The sequence below is a fragment of the Arachis ipaensis genome, chromosome B5 (assembly GCF_059453495.1).
Source record: "Arachis ipaensis isolate K30076 ecotype BB chromosome B5, ASM5945349v1, whole genome shotgun sequence".
Classification (NCBI taxonomy): domain Eukaryota; kingdom Viridiplantae; phylum Streptophyta; class Magnoliopsida; order Fabales; family Fabaceae; genus Arachis; species Arachis ipaensis.
In genome coordinates, this window is record NC_142440.1 from 135,236,443 (window position 1) to 135,250,757 (window position 14,315).

Sequence of the window (14,315 nt, forward strand, 5' to 3'; positions counted from 1 at the left end):
CTTGTTGTTCATCAAAGTCAAGGATAGTATCGACATTCGACAACATGGTGCCAAGAAATTTGAGGATTCTTTTGAAGGGTCAATTTGCCTTTAGACTTTAAAAGGTCTTAGAAAGGAATCAAAGTTTGTTCATTGAAAAATTTGTTGTTCTCTACTTCTCTCTCACTCACTCACCCCACAGGTCCTAGGGGTGGCAATGGGTAGGGTAGGGTAGGGTTTGGATCCAACCCTAATCCTACCTGCGGGTTAAAATTTTTATATAAACTCAATCCTATTTTACCACGAGTTGAGAATATCCCAACTCTAACCCTATCCGCTCTTAACCCGCGGGTACCCGATCTTATCCGCGGGTTACAAAAAATATACAACATTGTTATATAATTTGATGATAATTTAAAATAGAATTGATTTTTATGTAAAAAAAATATTAAATTATCAATTAATGATTTTCTTTTAGTGGTTAAAGATCTTTTACATTTAGTGAGAGGTCTTTGATTCAATATCCACTTAAAACATATTGTTATATAAGTATATAACCAGGGACGGATCTAAGTGCAGTAGTGTGGAGGCAAGCGCCCCCACTACAATTTGAAATTTTTTTTAGTAGTATATGATAATAATATTTATTTGCCCCATTAGATTATTAAATTTGACCCCACAATAATTTTTTACTCAACTTTTGGTACTTAATCATCAATTTAAAAATTTTATATTAGATATTCGTTAGAATGATCAATTCTTAATTTTTAAACGAAATTAGTATTCTTTTTAAAAAATCGACTCAAAAAAATATTATTTATCTTCTTTTCAAATTAGCTTTAATTTTTGCATAGCAACTATATTAATTGAAAGAACTTTTTTAACTATGAATATCAATAAGAGTCGGCTTCTAATTGTATTGGAAAGTGAATTTTTAAATAATTGTTTAGTAATATATATGGAAAGAGAGAAATTTTTATGATAGTGTTAAGAGAAAAATTACTTAATTTTTAAAAAATATAAAACCTAAAAGAATAGAATTTTAAATTATATATTATTATTTAAATTACTATTTTAGTGTTTTAATTTGTATATTAGATATTTTGAAGGCTAATCATATTTTACAAGGCCAATTCTATGGTGCCTTTTGTTGGTGCCTAACTTTTGTCTAAATTACTTTTTATAGTAACTCTAAAATATTTAAAACTTTTTAACTTTTATACTTTAAAATTAACTATTTTACCTATTTTAGTAATTAGGCAATACTTTTTAGGCATCATAGCAAACACCATTTTATAATAACAAAATATAATCATAATAATAATCATGCTACATGTACATAAAAAATAATTATCTGTATAAAATATATATTAAAATATAAAATACACTTTGAAAATAAGTTAAACAATACATGTATTTATACATAGATATATAGTGGTTAATAGATAATTTAATATTTAATTTTTTATATACACATATTATTTTTATTATAAAAATTATTATCATGTTATATAAATTTTGCCCCCACTACCAAAATTTTCTAGTCACTATATATAATATAAATATATATAGAGTGTGGGTTGGTCGGATAGGATTGAGACTCAACTCGCACCTTACTCAACCTGCACAATAATTCTACCCGCATCTTATCCTATCTACTGTGAATCGGATTGACAACCTTATCCAATTAAATAGAATCGAATTAAATACCCATATATAGAACACATATTGCCACCCCTAACAGGCCACACATCACACAACGATACAGTTAGTCTTCTCCTTTTTCTTTGACCTCTCTACAGCTCTTCTATCCTCACACCCAATAGGACCATCTTTATTAGCTGTCACTATGCCTCTCATCACCGTTCGTCTTCTATTGCTGCTTCTAAGTCAATTACTATTATATGACCGATTGAAGAAATAATTTGACCAATAATTTTGATGGATAAAAATTGAGAATGTATTTTAGAATGATCCTAGTATTTTGTCTCAGACAAATAATCTGTAATCAAAATAAGTAATTTTTTTTAAACAAAGACCGAAATGAATATTTACTTCCTAAAAATATTGTGGTTTGGTCACATTTTTTTTTTTGGGTCTTGGTTTTTTTTTTTTTTTTTTGGTCGGTGGATTGGACAACTCCCAATCCTAGGTATCTCAATGGATTAGACAACCCCCAATCCTAAGTACACATTACACACCCAAGACTTTTGAGATGAGGAAGGGGCGGAATGCCGTGTGAGCTATGGCTCATTGGCGGGTCTTGGTTTGGTCACATTTAAAATTCAAATATGAATTGAAAAATTGGTCTGGTAAAAAAATAGGGCCGGGTCTGGGCCTAAAAACATGCAACCTCATTGAAACCATGACCTCTCCTGTCTAAACTCTGGAGGAGGGTATAGTTGTAATCCTGGATACATTGAGAGTTGAAAGCGTCATGAAAGATGCGAGAGAATGGCGCCAGCACCGATTTGGATCGTTCACTTGCGCACCAACACCTTTCTTCTTCCCAAAGAAAAAGAAACACTGCTCACTCTTCCTCTTCCACTTCCCACTGCCTTGTTTTTTCGTTACTCTTCTGAAACCCTAAACAGCATATCGAATAGAAAACACAGCAATTTGCAATGTGGAATTGGTTTTGGAAGCAGCCACAGCCACCGCCTCCGGTGGTGCTTGTCCCTCCTCTCTTCGATTTCCCTCCCATCTCTGCTCGCACGAGGTTTTGTGTTATTCTTTCATTGATTACTATTATATGTACATTGAATAGAATGATCCAAATTGGCGCTCTTAAGATGCATGCCACAACAAAATTCAATAATTTTTTTAATACAGATTTTTGGATAGATGTTAATTCAGTGGTCCAATGCATAACTAATTAGCATTTTTGATTCTTAAATCAATGGTTGTTTTATGATTCTCAAGACAAAGTTGATGTAAAATTTTTTATATTGAAGGACAAATTTGATGGTGTGTTTGTTGTTTTAGGATAAATTTCGAGCATTTACTTGCTCGATGGTATTAGCATGTATATGAGGTGATTATTGTTGATTGTTGATTGATGATTGATGATTTATGCCATGCTTTGCTTTTTGTAGGATGTTGGAGACGTCCTATAATGTCTTGTTTGGGAAACTCGCTTTGAAATGTCTCTTTGATGATTACTATTACCAAGCGAGACATTTTACCACTAGAATCATGCTCAAGCCCATTGATGATCCTCATGTTGATCTCATTGCAACTGTATCCATCAATTTTATCTTACTTAGAGCTCATTGGTTTCTTTTTTTTTTCTCCATTTTTATTTTTAATATTTTGGTTGGTATATTATTGTTAGTAACTACAATATTAATACTCTTTTTGCTTCAATTTGTTAACTATTTTCAAATTTGTCTTGTGAAGGAAATGCTGAAAGTAAGAAAAAAAATGTTGTTCTTACCACGATCCTTTGATATTAGTAGTGTAACTATACTAACCAATGACGAAATTGAAAACATACCCTATGATCTCTACTTTTGTTTTTCTATTCTATCATTTGGTTGAGAAACTTATCAATATGGACGAGATGTTAAAATGAATCTATCATGTTATTTGCCCTTAACACAACTAGGTTTCAGGCCCTCTTGATAATAAGAAAGAAGAGAACATTACAGGAAATGCGTTATTTCGCTGGCAAAGGTGTTGAATTTGTTTGTAATTTTTATATCTTTTAATTTATCTTGTTTGCATTTTCCCATGCTTTTGCTGAGCTTATTTTGCTTTGTGGGCATGCAGTGATGTTAATGATCCACATACTTTTATAGACCTATATGTGTCCACGATTGATCCGTAAGAAGCTCTATCTTGAACTATAGTCTATAACAAAGCTCCAGTCCTAATGCTTCCCATCTATATTGGTGTGTTTCTGATTTTATCATATTGAAATGGGGAACTTTCAATTTTGGGCTGTGCTTGCTGTCTCTTCAGGATTTTGCAGATGAGATCGTGTGCTTACTATCCAAAATATGGATTTGGGGCTTTTGGGGTGTTCCCTATGATACTGAAGAAAAGGTATGTTTGATGGTCGCAGGACATATGATAGGTTCTTATTGAGTTTGTAATCAATGATTACAGAATACGTTGTTGACAAAGTTAATCAATTCTTCAGAGTAGGCTCTGACGAAAGTGGCATGATGGGATTGAGATATGGTTCTGGGAATCTATCTTTTGGAGTAACACTTTTGCCTTTTGCCAGTAAGTGGCCTGAATTTTTTTAATGAGCTTGTTAAACAGATCTGCATGTGATATTTCAGAAAGGCTACAGTTTTCTTTGAAGCCCTTTGTCATAAGCATTTTTGAATTTGGTAGAGATTATTTTCGAGGCCTTTCAACTTTGAAACAGAAGCAGGATAGACTAGGATTTTTCTTTCCAGTTTACTTTTTTCTCCTTCCTTGCTGCTTGGATTCTATGTCGCTGGGAAACTTGGATTAATACTAAGAACTGCACAGTGAATATCTGTCTACTAAATTTGGAAATAATTCTCTGTATAAGGACAGAACAAATCTACCTGAATATGCCCCCCTTTTTTTCCATCATGATTGTTTTTACATTTTATGGTGTATTTTGAAGATATTGATTTTTTATTTCGTTATGGAGAAATGATTAAGAACTCTGTTAAGTAACTTCTAAACCTTGCAGCGAAAGATGAACTTCCAAAAACTGCATGGCTGGTAAGCAGGATGGGAAGGATGACTGCTGGGGTTCAGTATGAGCCACAACGTAAGAACTAAACAGATTTTATTCCTTTAGAGAAACTTTGGTATTTACATTGTTTCATTCCTTTTATGTTGATTCAAAATTAAGTTGGTCATTATAGTTTAAAAATATAAATATTTATAAAAAATTCTTATAGTTTTTAAGTGATGCCAAATTGTCCTTATTAGTTGAATTTAGAGTGAGGTTATATGAATTCAACAGGAATTGTTTCCAATTCAATGATTTAAAAATTATACGGACCATTTTACTTAATTTAAATAATATCTTTTGTAAAAAGTATACCTTAAGGACTAAATTGAATTACGGGTGAAACTATAAAAGAGCAAATAAGTAAGTTAACCTCATCACTTACTAGTCCTTTGATTACTCTAATTTTATTTTGTTTTATTTTGTTTTTTCCTTTTTGTGTGGTGAATATGTAGAATTTATCGTTTTGTTATTGCATCAATATTATATTCCATATGATTTGCATGATTAACACAGTTGTGCTGAGGTTTTCTCTATATTTAGAATATAACCACACCTGTGCTGCACATGCATTTAAGACTGTTTACATGAAGAATGGAGTGATGTATAGAAAGCAGTCTATATAGAGCTTAGAGTTAGTCACAGTGGGGCAGAGGGAGTTGAAAAAGTTGGACTGATGTCTTGTTATTAAGCAGGTTTTGAAATTTAGATATTTTGGATGGACGGTTCGAGAAAACTAAAATAATATTTTGAGCATAATTTATTTAACATGTGATATGCATGTATGGAGAATGAAATTTATTCAATTTGTGTGTATTACCTTGTTTTATCATAAATTTACGTATGCACTACCTTCTGGGGCTGCTTTTTCAGATGGAAATGCAAAACTCTCTAATTTGATGAACTGGAGTTGTGCCATGAGCTATGGTGTTGGATCAGGGAGCCCCTTGAGTCCATCCTTCAATTTTGGTCTTGAGCTTGTCAAAAGCACTCAGGTATGTTTGACATTGTAAACTTGGTTAGTATTTTGCATCATTCTATTCTTCGCTGTGTAACAACATGAAATGTTTTTCACTTAAAATTGAAAGTTGTGATTTGTGAGTGATTGACAATTTAATATCATTTAAAAAGTTTATCAATCATAACATTGAAGTCAATATCAAGTTTTGTATCAATATGCCAAATGATGTGCTTTTGATACACAGGGGTGTGATTTAAACTTTAAACCAATGTAGTGCATCTAGCCATCTAGGCATCTTTCTGCCTTAACATGTTTGCTACATAGTTCTGGTTAATATTTGTGAAACATTTACTGAAATTTTGAAGTCTAAACAATCTGCAGTTTGTTGCCTCTTTCTATCAACATATGGTTGTCCAAAGACGGGTATGTTTCTTCCTCTCCCCCCCTCTCTCTCTCTCTATATATATATTAGTCACTTCGTTTTCCTTTTCTGCAAACATTTCAAATACTATGATATGCTCAAAAATTTATGCAAAAAAATTACAAAATGGACTAAAAAATGAAATTCACAGAAATATATAAATAATCTGCTGTACTTGTTTAATTGACCACAAATTTGTTAATATTTAATTTTTTTTATTTGGATAAATATAAGGCAACTAATTATGTTGTGTAGTACATTTGTCTGAAGATTTACAAAATTTTATTTCCGCATTAATATAAAAGGGTGAGTCTTGACACAATGATAAGTTTGCTACCTTGTGATCTCGAGGTCACAGGTAAAATCATGGAAGTAGCCTCATTTTGTGTGTGGTAAGGTGCCAAATTGCATTGTATATTATCTTGGGATACAAATGTGACTAAAGTTTTCATAAGTTGCTGAGTTTGGCGTCACTGCAAGATATTGGCCTGTATATATTTTGGGTGCAGTTTCCTTGACGTACAATTAGATAGAGTTTACCTTTGTGCTGCAAAATTCCATCCATGATTACTAATTCTTGTTAAAAGTTTACCCTTATTAATGTTATTGAGGTTTTACTAAAAAATGTGAGTTGTAGTAATCGGTAAATTGATGGATTTAAGTTCTTGTTGAATCAGAATAAATCATACTTTGAAATCATATACTTTACTTGAACTGAACAGGTGAAAAATCCATTAGAACAGAATTCAGTTGTTGGAATTACAAACTACATTGATTTTGGGTTTGAGCTACAAACAAGGTATTATTTTTGGCTTAACAAGTATATTCAAAGCTTTTATACATGTGTGCTAATGTGGTGAAATCTTTTTTATTTTATCTTTTTGGTGTAAAGTGTTGATGATGCAATAGCAGCAAACAATATCTCCGACTCCACTTTTCAAATTGGTGCATCCTGGCAAGCCAATAAAAACTTCTTGCTGAAGGTAAAACAATATGCAATGTTACATAGTTTTCTTTTGAGTAAATAGAAATCACTCAAGTATTTTTTGTCTCATATTTTCAGGCAAAAGTTGGACCTAGTAGCTCATCACTGGCACTTGCATTCAAGTCATGGTGGAAACCTTCTTTCACTTTCAGCATTTCAGGTGCCTATAGTGGGATTTTTCTGTTCAATCATGCTTATGTTCCCTTTGCATGTGTGCTTTATTGGATATGGGGTAACAGAATCTAATGCTGACACTGACATTTCCATCCTAATGATTTGCTTTGTATTTATACTCTACTTATCCCAGCTCTGTCGTAAACATTGTTTAGGCTGACATAGATAGTCATATTACAATATTTAATTTAAATTTAATACTTCTTAAAAGATTTAATATAAATTAAATTAAACTGGTATGTTAGTCTAGACTATACTTATTATTTAACCGTTTGTTATATTTTCAAACATTTTGACATGATCATCTGTGCCCTAAAAGTATTGATTTAGAATTAGATTATAGGCCAATTGGTGGCAATCGAAACTACGAAAGTAATTCTTTTCACCGTTTATTTTGGGTTAGGGGAGGGTCCTTGTTTGCTAACTTTCTTGCGAGGAAATTGTCATCCTTGTATAGTTGTATTGGATTTGAAGTGCTGAGGACGTCCTCTTCTTTTATTTTTCCCCGCAGCCACAAGGGATCGTGCCGATGGTAAAGTACAATTCGGGTTTGGTATTCAAAGTGAAAGTCTTCGAGAAGCCAGGTTACTTTCTTTGCAAAATTTGATTTTTTTTCAATTCAGTTAAATTATCTCCTAATAAAGTATCACTTTTAGTAGACATGCTGGTTTTCTGTTATAAAAATGAGAATTGCTTTCAGCTTTTTGCTACTCTTTCTAAAATTGTACCTTACAGTGGTAAGCTTGTACATGTACTTACACTTTGTTTCACTTGTTTGCAGTTATCAAAGAGCTGATCCCAATTTTGTAATGCTCACTCCAAGCAAGGAGCACCTTGCAGAGGGCATTGTCTGGGAAACAGGGAAGCGACCTATGCTACAATCTGACATAAATGCTGGGCATTTTGATGGCTTGCCAAGAGAAATGAGACCTCTTGATAAATTTTTGTAACTTCTTTTCCTGTTGGCGATAATGTAGAGATTAAGTGTAACAGGTGAATATGCTTTCATAAAGAATGTAGTGTAGAGTCACCGCATTCAACCAATGAGTACCGAGTAGAATGTTAATATGAGATTTTGCAGTTTATGGTGCGGATTTTTGCGACTCATTTTTTTAGTAATGGACGAAGTTGTGTAATAATTTGTTATGGAGAGGTGATGTGTTTTAATCTAATATGAAGGTGTATTTTTTTTAATTGAAATCGCCAAATCGGAGTCCAGATTTGTATGAGGCAATATTTGAATGTGGGTTCGAGAAGTAGGAGATACAAATTGGAGACTCCAATTTGTAAGGGGTAAAATTTTTTTAAATTTTCTTCCAATGGCAAATTAATGGCAAATTGATGGGTCAGTTTTGTGAAAAAAATTAATTCCAAAGTATGAAATTAGTGGGTCAGATATATAAAATTGGTGGTCAAATATATGAAATTTAAAAAATTATAAATTCAAAAATATCAATTTTGAAGATCAAATTTGTTAGTCGTATATATAATTCTACTCCACCAATTGCACATAGTTCATCTTCTTCTCCTCAACTACTTTGTTATTTTCTAGCTTCTACTAATAGTGTAAGAACGAGCGACAGTGAGTAAAAAAAAATAGATGATAGAATTATGTTAAACATATATTATAATGGTTAGATTTTATTAGGGTTAAGTACTATTTTCGTCCCTAAGGTTTAGTGTGAAAATTAAAATTATCCCCAACTTTTTTTTGTTATTAAAATCATCCTCAACGTTATAAAATGTTATAAAATCATCTTTTTGTCCATAAACAACATCTTTAACACAATTTTACCTTCTAAAATAATCCCTTCCCTTCCCCACTTATCCCCAACCCCCTTTCAGACTTCATCATCATAACCGAGCTTCTTTCTCTCCCTCTTTCTTTCAGTCTCCTTCTCTCCCTCATGACTAACCCCTAACCATCTTCATCATCATCACCAAATCTCTTTCTCTTTCTCTTTGTCCCAAACTCTTCCTCTTCCTCACCAGTAATCCCACTCATCTTCTCATCACCATCACCATCACCATTATCTGGAAGGGGGTTGCGAACAGAAAAGGGATGCCAAGTTCAGTTTCTGTCTCACTCCAAACTCGAAGGGAAAAACTGCTTTCGCATGTCATGGATGACAGTTTTGATCTTTTCCCATGAAGTTTCTTGCGATGTTTTTAGCAGAGAGATCGTATTAGTGAGTATCTTTGAAAGAGATGATAGATTTTTTTGTGGTTGATTTGAACATCATCCTTTGCATTCACCTGAAGAATGAGAAGGGCGCTAAAGAAAAGAAAAAAAAAGGTCGTTACTTTAAGATTTAATAGGGGGTCTCTTTCTCTCTTTTTCGTTCTTCATTTTTTTTTTATATTTTTAAAGAATATATACATGAGTTCTTTCTTTTTAATTGTTTTAATTTATGTTGTTGCAAATTTTGTGGATGTTGTTGTTGTTGGATTGTTGATTTATTGTGGTTAGATTTATAGTGGAATCATAGTGATGATAATGAGGCAGATTTATTTTGTTATTATGGTGTAACCATGGTAATCATGAAATGGGGCTTAATTTTTTTTTTTTTTTTGGGAGCAGATGATGATGGTGTCATGGTGGGATGGGATTTGGGATGGTGGGAGGAAGGGAATTGGGGGTGTTTGGGGGGGGGGGGGGAGGCGAAGAGATAATGGGAGTGGGGTGAGGTGGGATTTTATTTTTTTTTAATGTTATTTTTATTAATAGTTAAAGGTAATTTGGTCAAAAAAATATAATTGAAGTAGAAAAGGACGATTTTATAACATTTTGTAATGTTGAGGATGATTTTAATAACAAAAAAAGGTCGGGGACGATTTTGATTTTGGCCTCAAACCTTAAGGACGAAAAAAGTACTTAACCCATTTTATTACAAACAGGTGACAGAGTGAAATTTATATGTGAGAATCCGTCTGATGTTGTTCCTTTCACATTATTATTTGAAGAACTAAAATGTGTAATTTGTGAAAAGATAGATCCTCAAATATTAAAGATGGTATCAGATATTTTGTATAGGGATCCTATATCATTGTTTGTTGGCTTTGTTTATTTTCAAAAAAAATATGTCACCGACGAAGCAAGCATGCAAGACATGTTTTCAATCTATTATAAAACTAGATCACAAGTGTCATTTATCGAACTATACATTAGGTTCAAACAATCTGAAGTCGATTGAAATATTGAATGGAGAGACTACAACAGTGACAGTGAGAAGGAATTTGAAAGCAACTACGAGGTTGTTGATCGAAATGAAGACGACGATCAAGCTGATGGCACTATGGAGGCAGATGTGGTAGAGGTAGCAAATACACTAACAATTCAATATCCGTTTGAGGAGCTATCTTTTGTACGTGCATTGGATTTGAAAGCTATGTATATACCAGAATTTCCTGAATACTTGACTGTAGGTATGTGATTTGGATAATTAACTTCTTTATATAGTTAGTCAATGACTTTGTAGTTTAAAATAAAATTGGTATTATTAGATGTATAGAATTAATATCAAAATATATATTTGCATTTCTTTATTTATTTATGTGTAGTATTGTCATTTATAAATTATATATTTTTTATTCTATTTATATATATTTATATAAATAATAATTTATGTAGATTTATACTTTTTATATTATATGTTTTTAATTATATTTTTATTTATAAATTATATATTTATTTATTTGTTACTTTTATGTTGTATAATCATTTAATTACTTACGGTGTTGAGTTGACATGAGGTAATAAATAATGTCAACTAGATAATATTTGTCATTTTTGTATTCATAAGTATGCAAGTCAAACCATTTAATTAAATATTATTTAAGTGTTTATACGGTTTTTATATGTAGTTTAAAATTATCCTTCCATTGTGGTAGATGGTGAATTCGTCGCGGAAATGGAGTTCAGTATTAGGGAATTTGTGATTGTAATGATCAAATATTATACCATCTGCAGAGGCGTAGGCTACCGGGTGTATGAATCAGAACCCCGTACATTCTATACCAAGTGTACACAGTATGGCAGAACGTGTGATTGGTTGATCAGAATTAGCATGATCCACAAGAAATATTGTTAGGTGATAAGGAGGTACAATGACAGTCACACTTGTACTAGAGCCATTATTTCTCAAAATCATTCAAAACTGGATTCCATCACAATTGTAAAAGCAATGAAACCCTTGGTAGAGGCTGACCCTTCTATAAAGGTGAAATATGTTATTGCTGAAGTTTAGTCGAAATTTAATTACACTATAAGTTATTGCAAGGCATGGTTAGCAAAATAAAAGTCAGGGAAAGAAATCTTCGATAGTTGGGAAGCTTCCTATGAAGTGTTGCCCAGATACTTTGAAGCCATGTGTCACAAGGAGCCATCAACAACCGTCCATATTAAAACTATGCCTGTATACTAGGGGGATAACCTAGTTTCTGGTATCCAGGTGTTACATTGAGCCTTTTGGAATTATTACTCTTGTATTAGAGCATTCAGGCACTGCAAACTAGTTGTACAGGTAGACGAGACTCACTTGTATAAAAAATATAAGGGTTGTTTGTTGGTTGTAGTTTCATAGGATGGTAACAATAATATTGTGCCTATTGCATTTGCCGTTGTGGAGGGAAAGACTTATGATGCATGGAACTTTTTTCTCAGTAACTTGCGACAACATGTGGTGACACAGGATGGTGTGTGTCTCATCTCTTATCAAAACGGTTTGGTTAGATCAATCATTGCTCGCAGTAATAGAGCTTGGTCGCTTTTAAGAGCTTTCCACATGTTTTGCATTAGGCATATAGAGTCCAACTTCTTGAGAAAATTCAAGGCACCGCATCTCCAAAAGCTTATCATCAACATAGATAAATAAAAAACACTAAAATTTTTAATTGTTATAGTTGTATGTATTGTAATCATTATTTATATTTAGTGGTTGTATGTTTTTTTTCTTATTATAAGATATTCTAGGACAGTCGAAGAACATGCTCATTTCCAGCATTTACGTGAGCAAAGTGAGGCTTACACAAAGTGGCTGGATGAGATTCTGCGCGAACAATATGTTTTAGCATTTGATGGTGGATACCAATGGGTCATATGACCATAAATTTGGTTGAGTGCATCAACTTAGTTTTGAAGGGAGCATGCAATCTCCCCATCATGGCACTTGGGAAGGCAACATTTTACAGGTTTAATGAGTTGTTCACGAGGAAAATAATTGTGGCTGAGGCTTGAATTAATGCTGGACATGTGTTCTTTGAGCTTGTAACTTCCAAATTGCATGCAAATTAGCGCGCAATGGAAAACATTCAAGTTAATTGTTTCGACAGGCAGAATAAGGTCTTTGAGGTGCGTGAGATGCCCAATGGTGTGGTGTATGCGATGAATCTACGTTAGCAACAATGTGATTGTGGTGAATTCCAGGTAGACCGGATTCTATGTCGCCATATCTTTGCTTCTTATGCAAATAAACTCTTGGATTGGTAGGTGTACGTTCATGAGGTTTACAGGATAGACCAAGTCCGAAGGGTATATAAAGCTAGATTTAGCCCACTTGGAAATCCCACAACATGGTCTATGTATCACAGACCTCGGTTTGTACCAAATCTGTTCCTCAAACGAGTGAGCAAAGGATGACTTAAGATAACTCGCTTCTTGAATGTAATGGAGATGCGGATGATACGTAGTCTAAGGAATTGTAGCCAATGTGGGGTTGAGGGCCACAACCGTAGTAGATGCTGTCAACATGGTAGTTCAAATACAGGAGGTGCTGCACAAAATACCTGAGGTGTATGATTTTGTCTTGTTTCATTAGTAGTGTTGTCCTATCATGTTTGAACTTTTGTTGAAACATATCATACATTGAGTTTATGTCATGCATAGTTGATAATGCATCGTTGATATAAAAATTCAATATCAAACTACATGTCATCGATTATAAAAATGTAGTCACACACTACTTTTTAATTGCCCACTTAAGCTCTTTGCAAAAATTTTTGCACTTTTTTGCAACATTGTTGAATGTGGATAGGGTGAATCTGTTTGCACTATGGCGTGGATGATCAGATCTAGAATTGTATCCTTTGTCTCGAGTAGATGGAGTTGAGTGGTTACTTGTGGTTGCACATGTACCACCTACATAAAATATAAAAACATATACATCAACCGAATCATAAAATACTATACAATAAAATATAAATTTCAACCTAAGAACAAAATACAATTAACTTTAAAGATCTGTGTAAACACAAGTACAATACCTATACTAGCCCAGGGTCATCACCATGGTCATCATCGTCATCAACATCATCATGGGATGCATCAACCCCTCGACCCCGTCACTCCTAGTTGAATCAACAGATAGTCTGCCTCTAGAGTTTCATGAGGTAGTACCATAGTTATCAGACCCGGCTCGACCCAGTCGGTTCGACCGGAAATCCGATCACCTGGTCGGGCCGAGCCACTCGTTGAATCGGATATGTAATGGACCCAGTCGAATCCGGTTCGACCTGACGGGTTTTCATGAAACCCGGTGACCCGGTCCGGGTTTTTTTTTTTTTTTTTTTAAAACCTGAAATGGCGTCGTTTCAGAACACACCCCCCTTCTCTTTTCCCTTTCAACGAAACCCTAATGCCCAAATGCAAAATCTAAGACTCTGAATGTGAGTGGAAGTGTGGAACGGTGGAAAGCCCCCTCACCCAGCCAAGCTCCAGCCTCGTCTCTGTGGTCTGTGCTCTCTCCGTCTCACTCGCTGGCTCACGGCCTCATCTTGACCTCGTCGCTCTCTCGTCTCTCCCCTCAGCTCGACAGTCGTCGCTTTCAGTCTCTCACGACCTCACTTCGTCGCTCTCTCAGTCTCTCATCTTGTCCCCTCACCTCGGTCACCATCGTCGTCCAGTGCCCCTGCGTTCGGTTTGTCGGCGGCAGAAGCAGACGGAACCAGTCAAGCAACAGCTGCTCCCTCGGGTGGTGGTGGTCATCATCTTGTGTTGCGGCAGTCGCGGTGTTGGAACCCGTCAATCAGGTGAGCTCCCTTCAAGTTTTCTACTCTGTTCTTTCACTAGAGTTGATGT

At 34.1% G+C, this 14,315-nt stretch overlaps 1 protein-coding gene across 1 annotated transcript; it reads left to right on the forward strand.

Moving 5' to 3' along the window:
- Positions 1-2,253: 2,253 nt before the first annotated feature.
- Positions 2,254-8,440, forward strand: LOC107644043 (beta-galactosidase). The gene is made up of 14 exons (XM_016347819.3): positions 2,254-2,698; positions 3,075-3,219; positions 3,587-3,654; positions 3,751-3,804; positions 3,943-4,026; positions 4,124-4,209; positions 4,655-4,735; positions 5,573-5,694; positions 6,042-6,083; positions 6,804-6,880; positions 6,974-7,064; positions 7,145-7,226; positions 7,752-7,824; positions 8,022-8,440. Exons 1-14 carry the CDS (start codon positions 2,604-2,606, stop codon positions 8,188-8,190), a joined length of 1,269 nt encoding a protein of 422 aa, XP_016203305.1. The 5' UTR covers positions 2,254-2,603; the 3' UTR covers positions 8,191-8,440.
- The last annotated feature ends 5,875 nt before the right edge of the window (positions 8,441-14,315 follow it).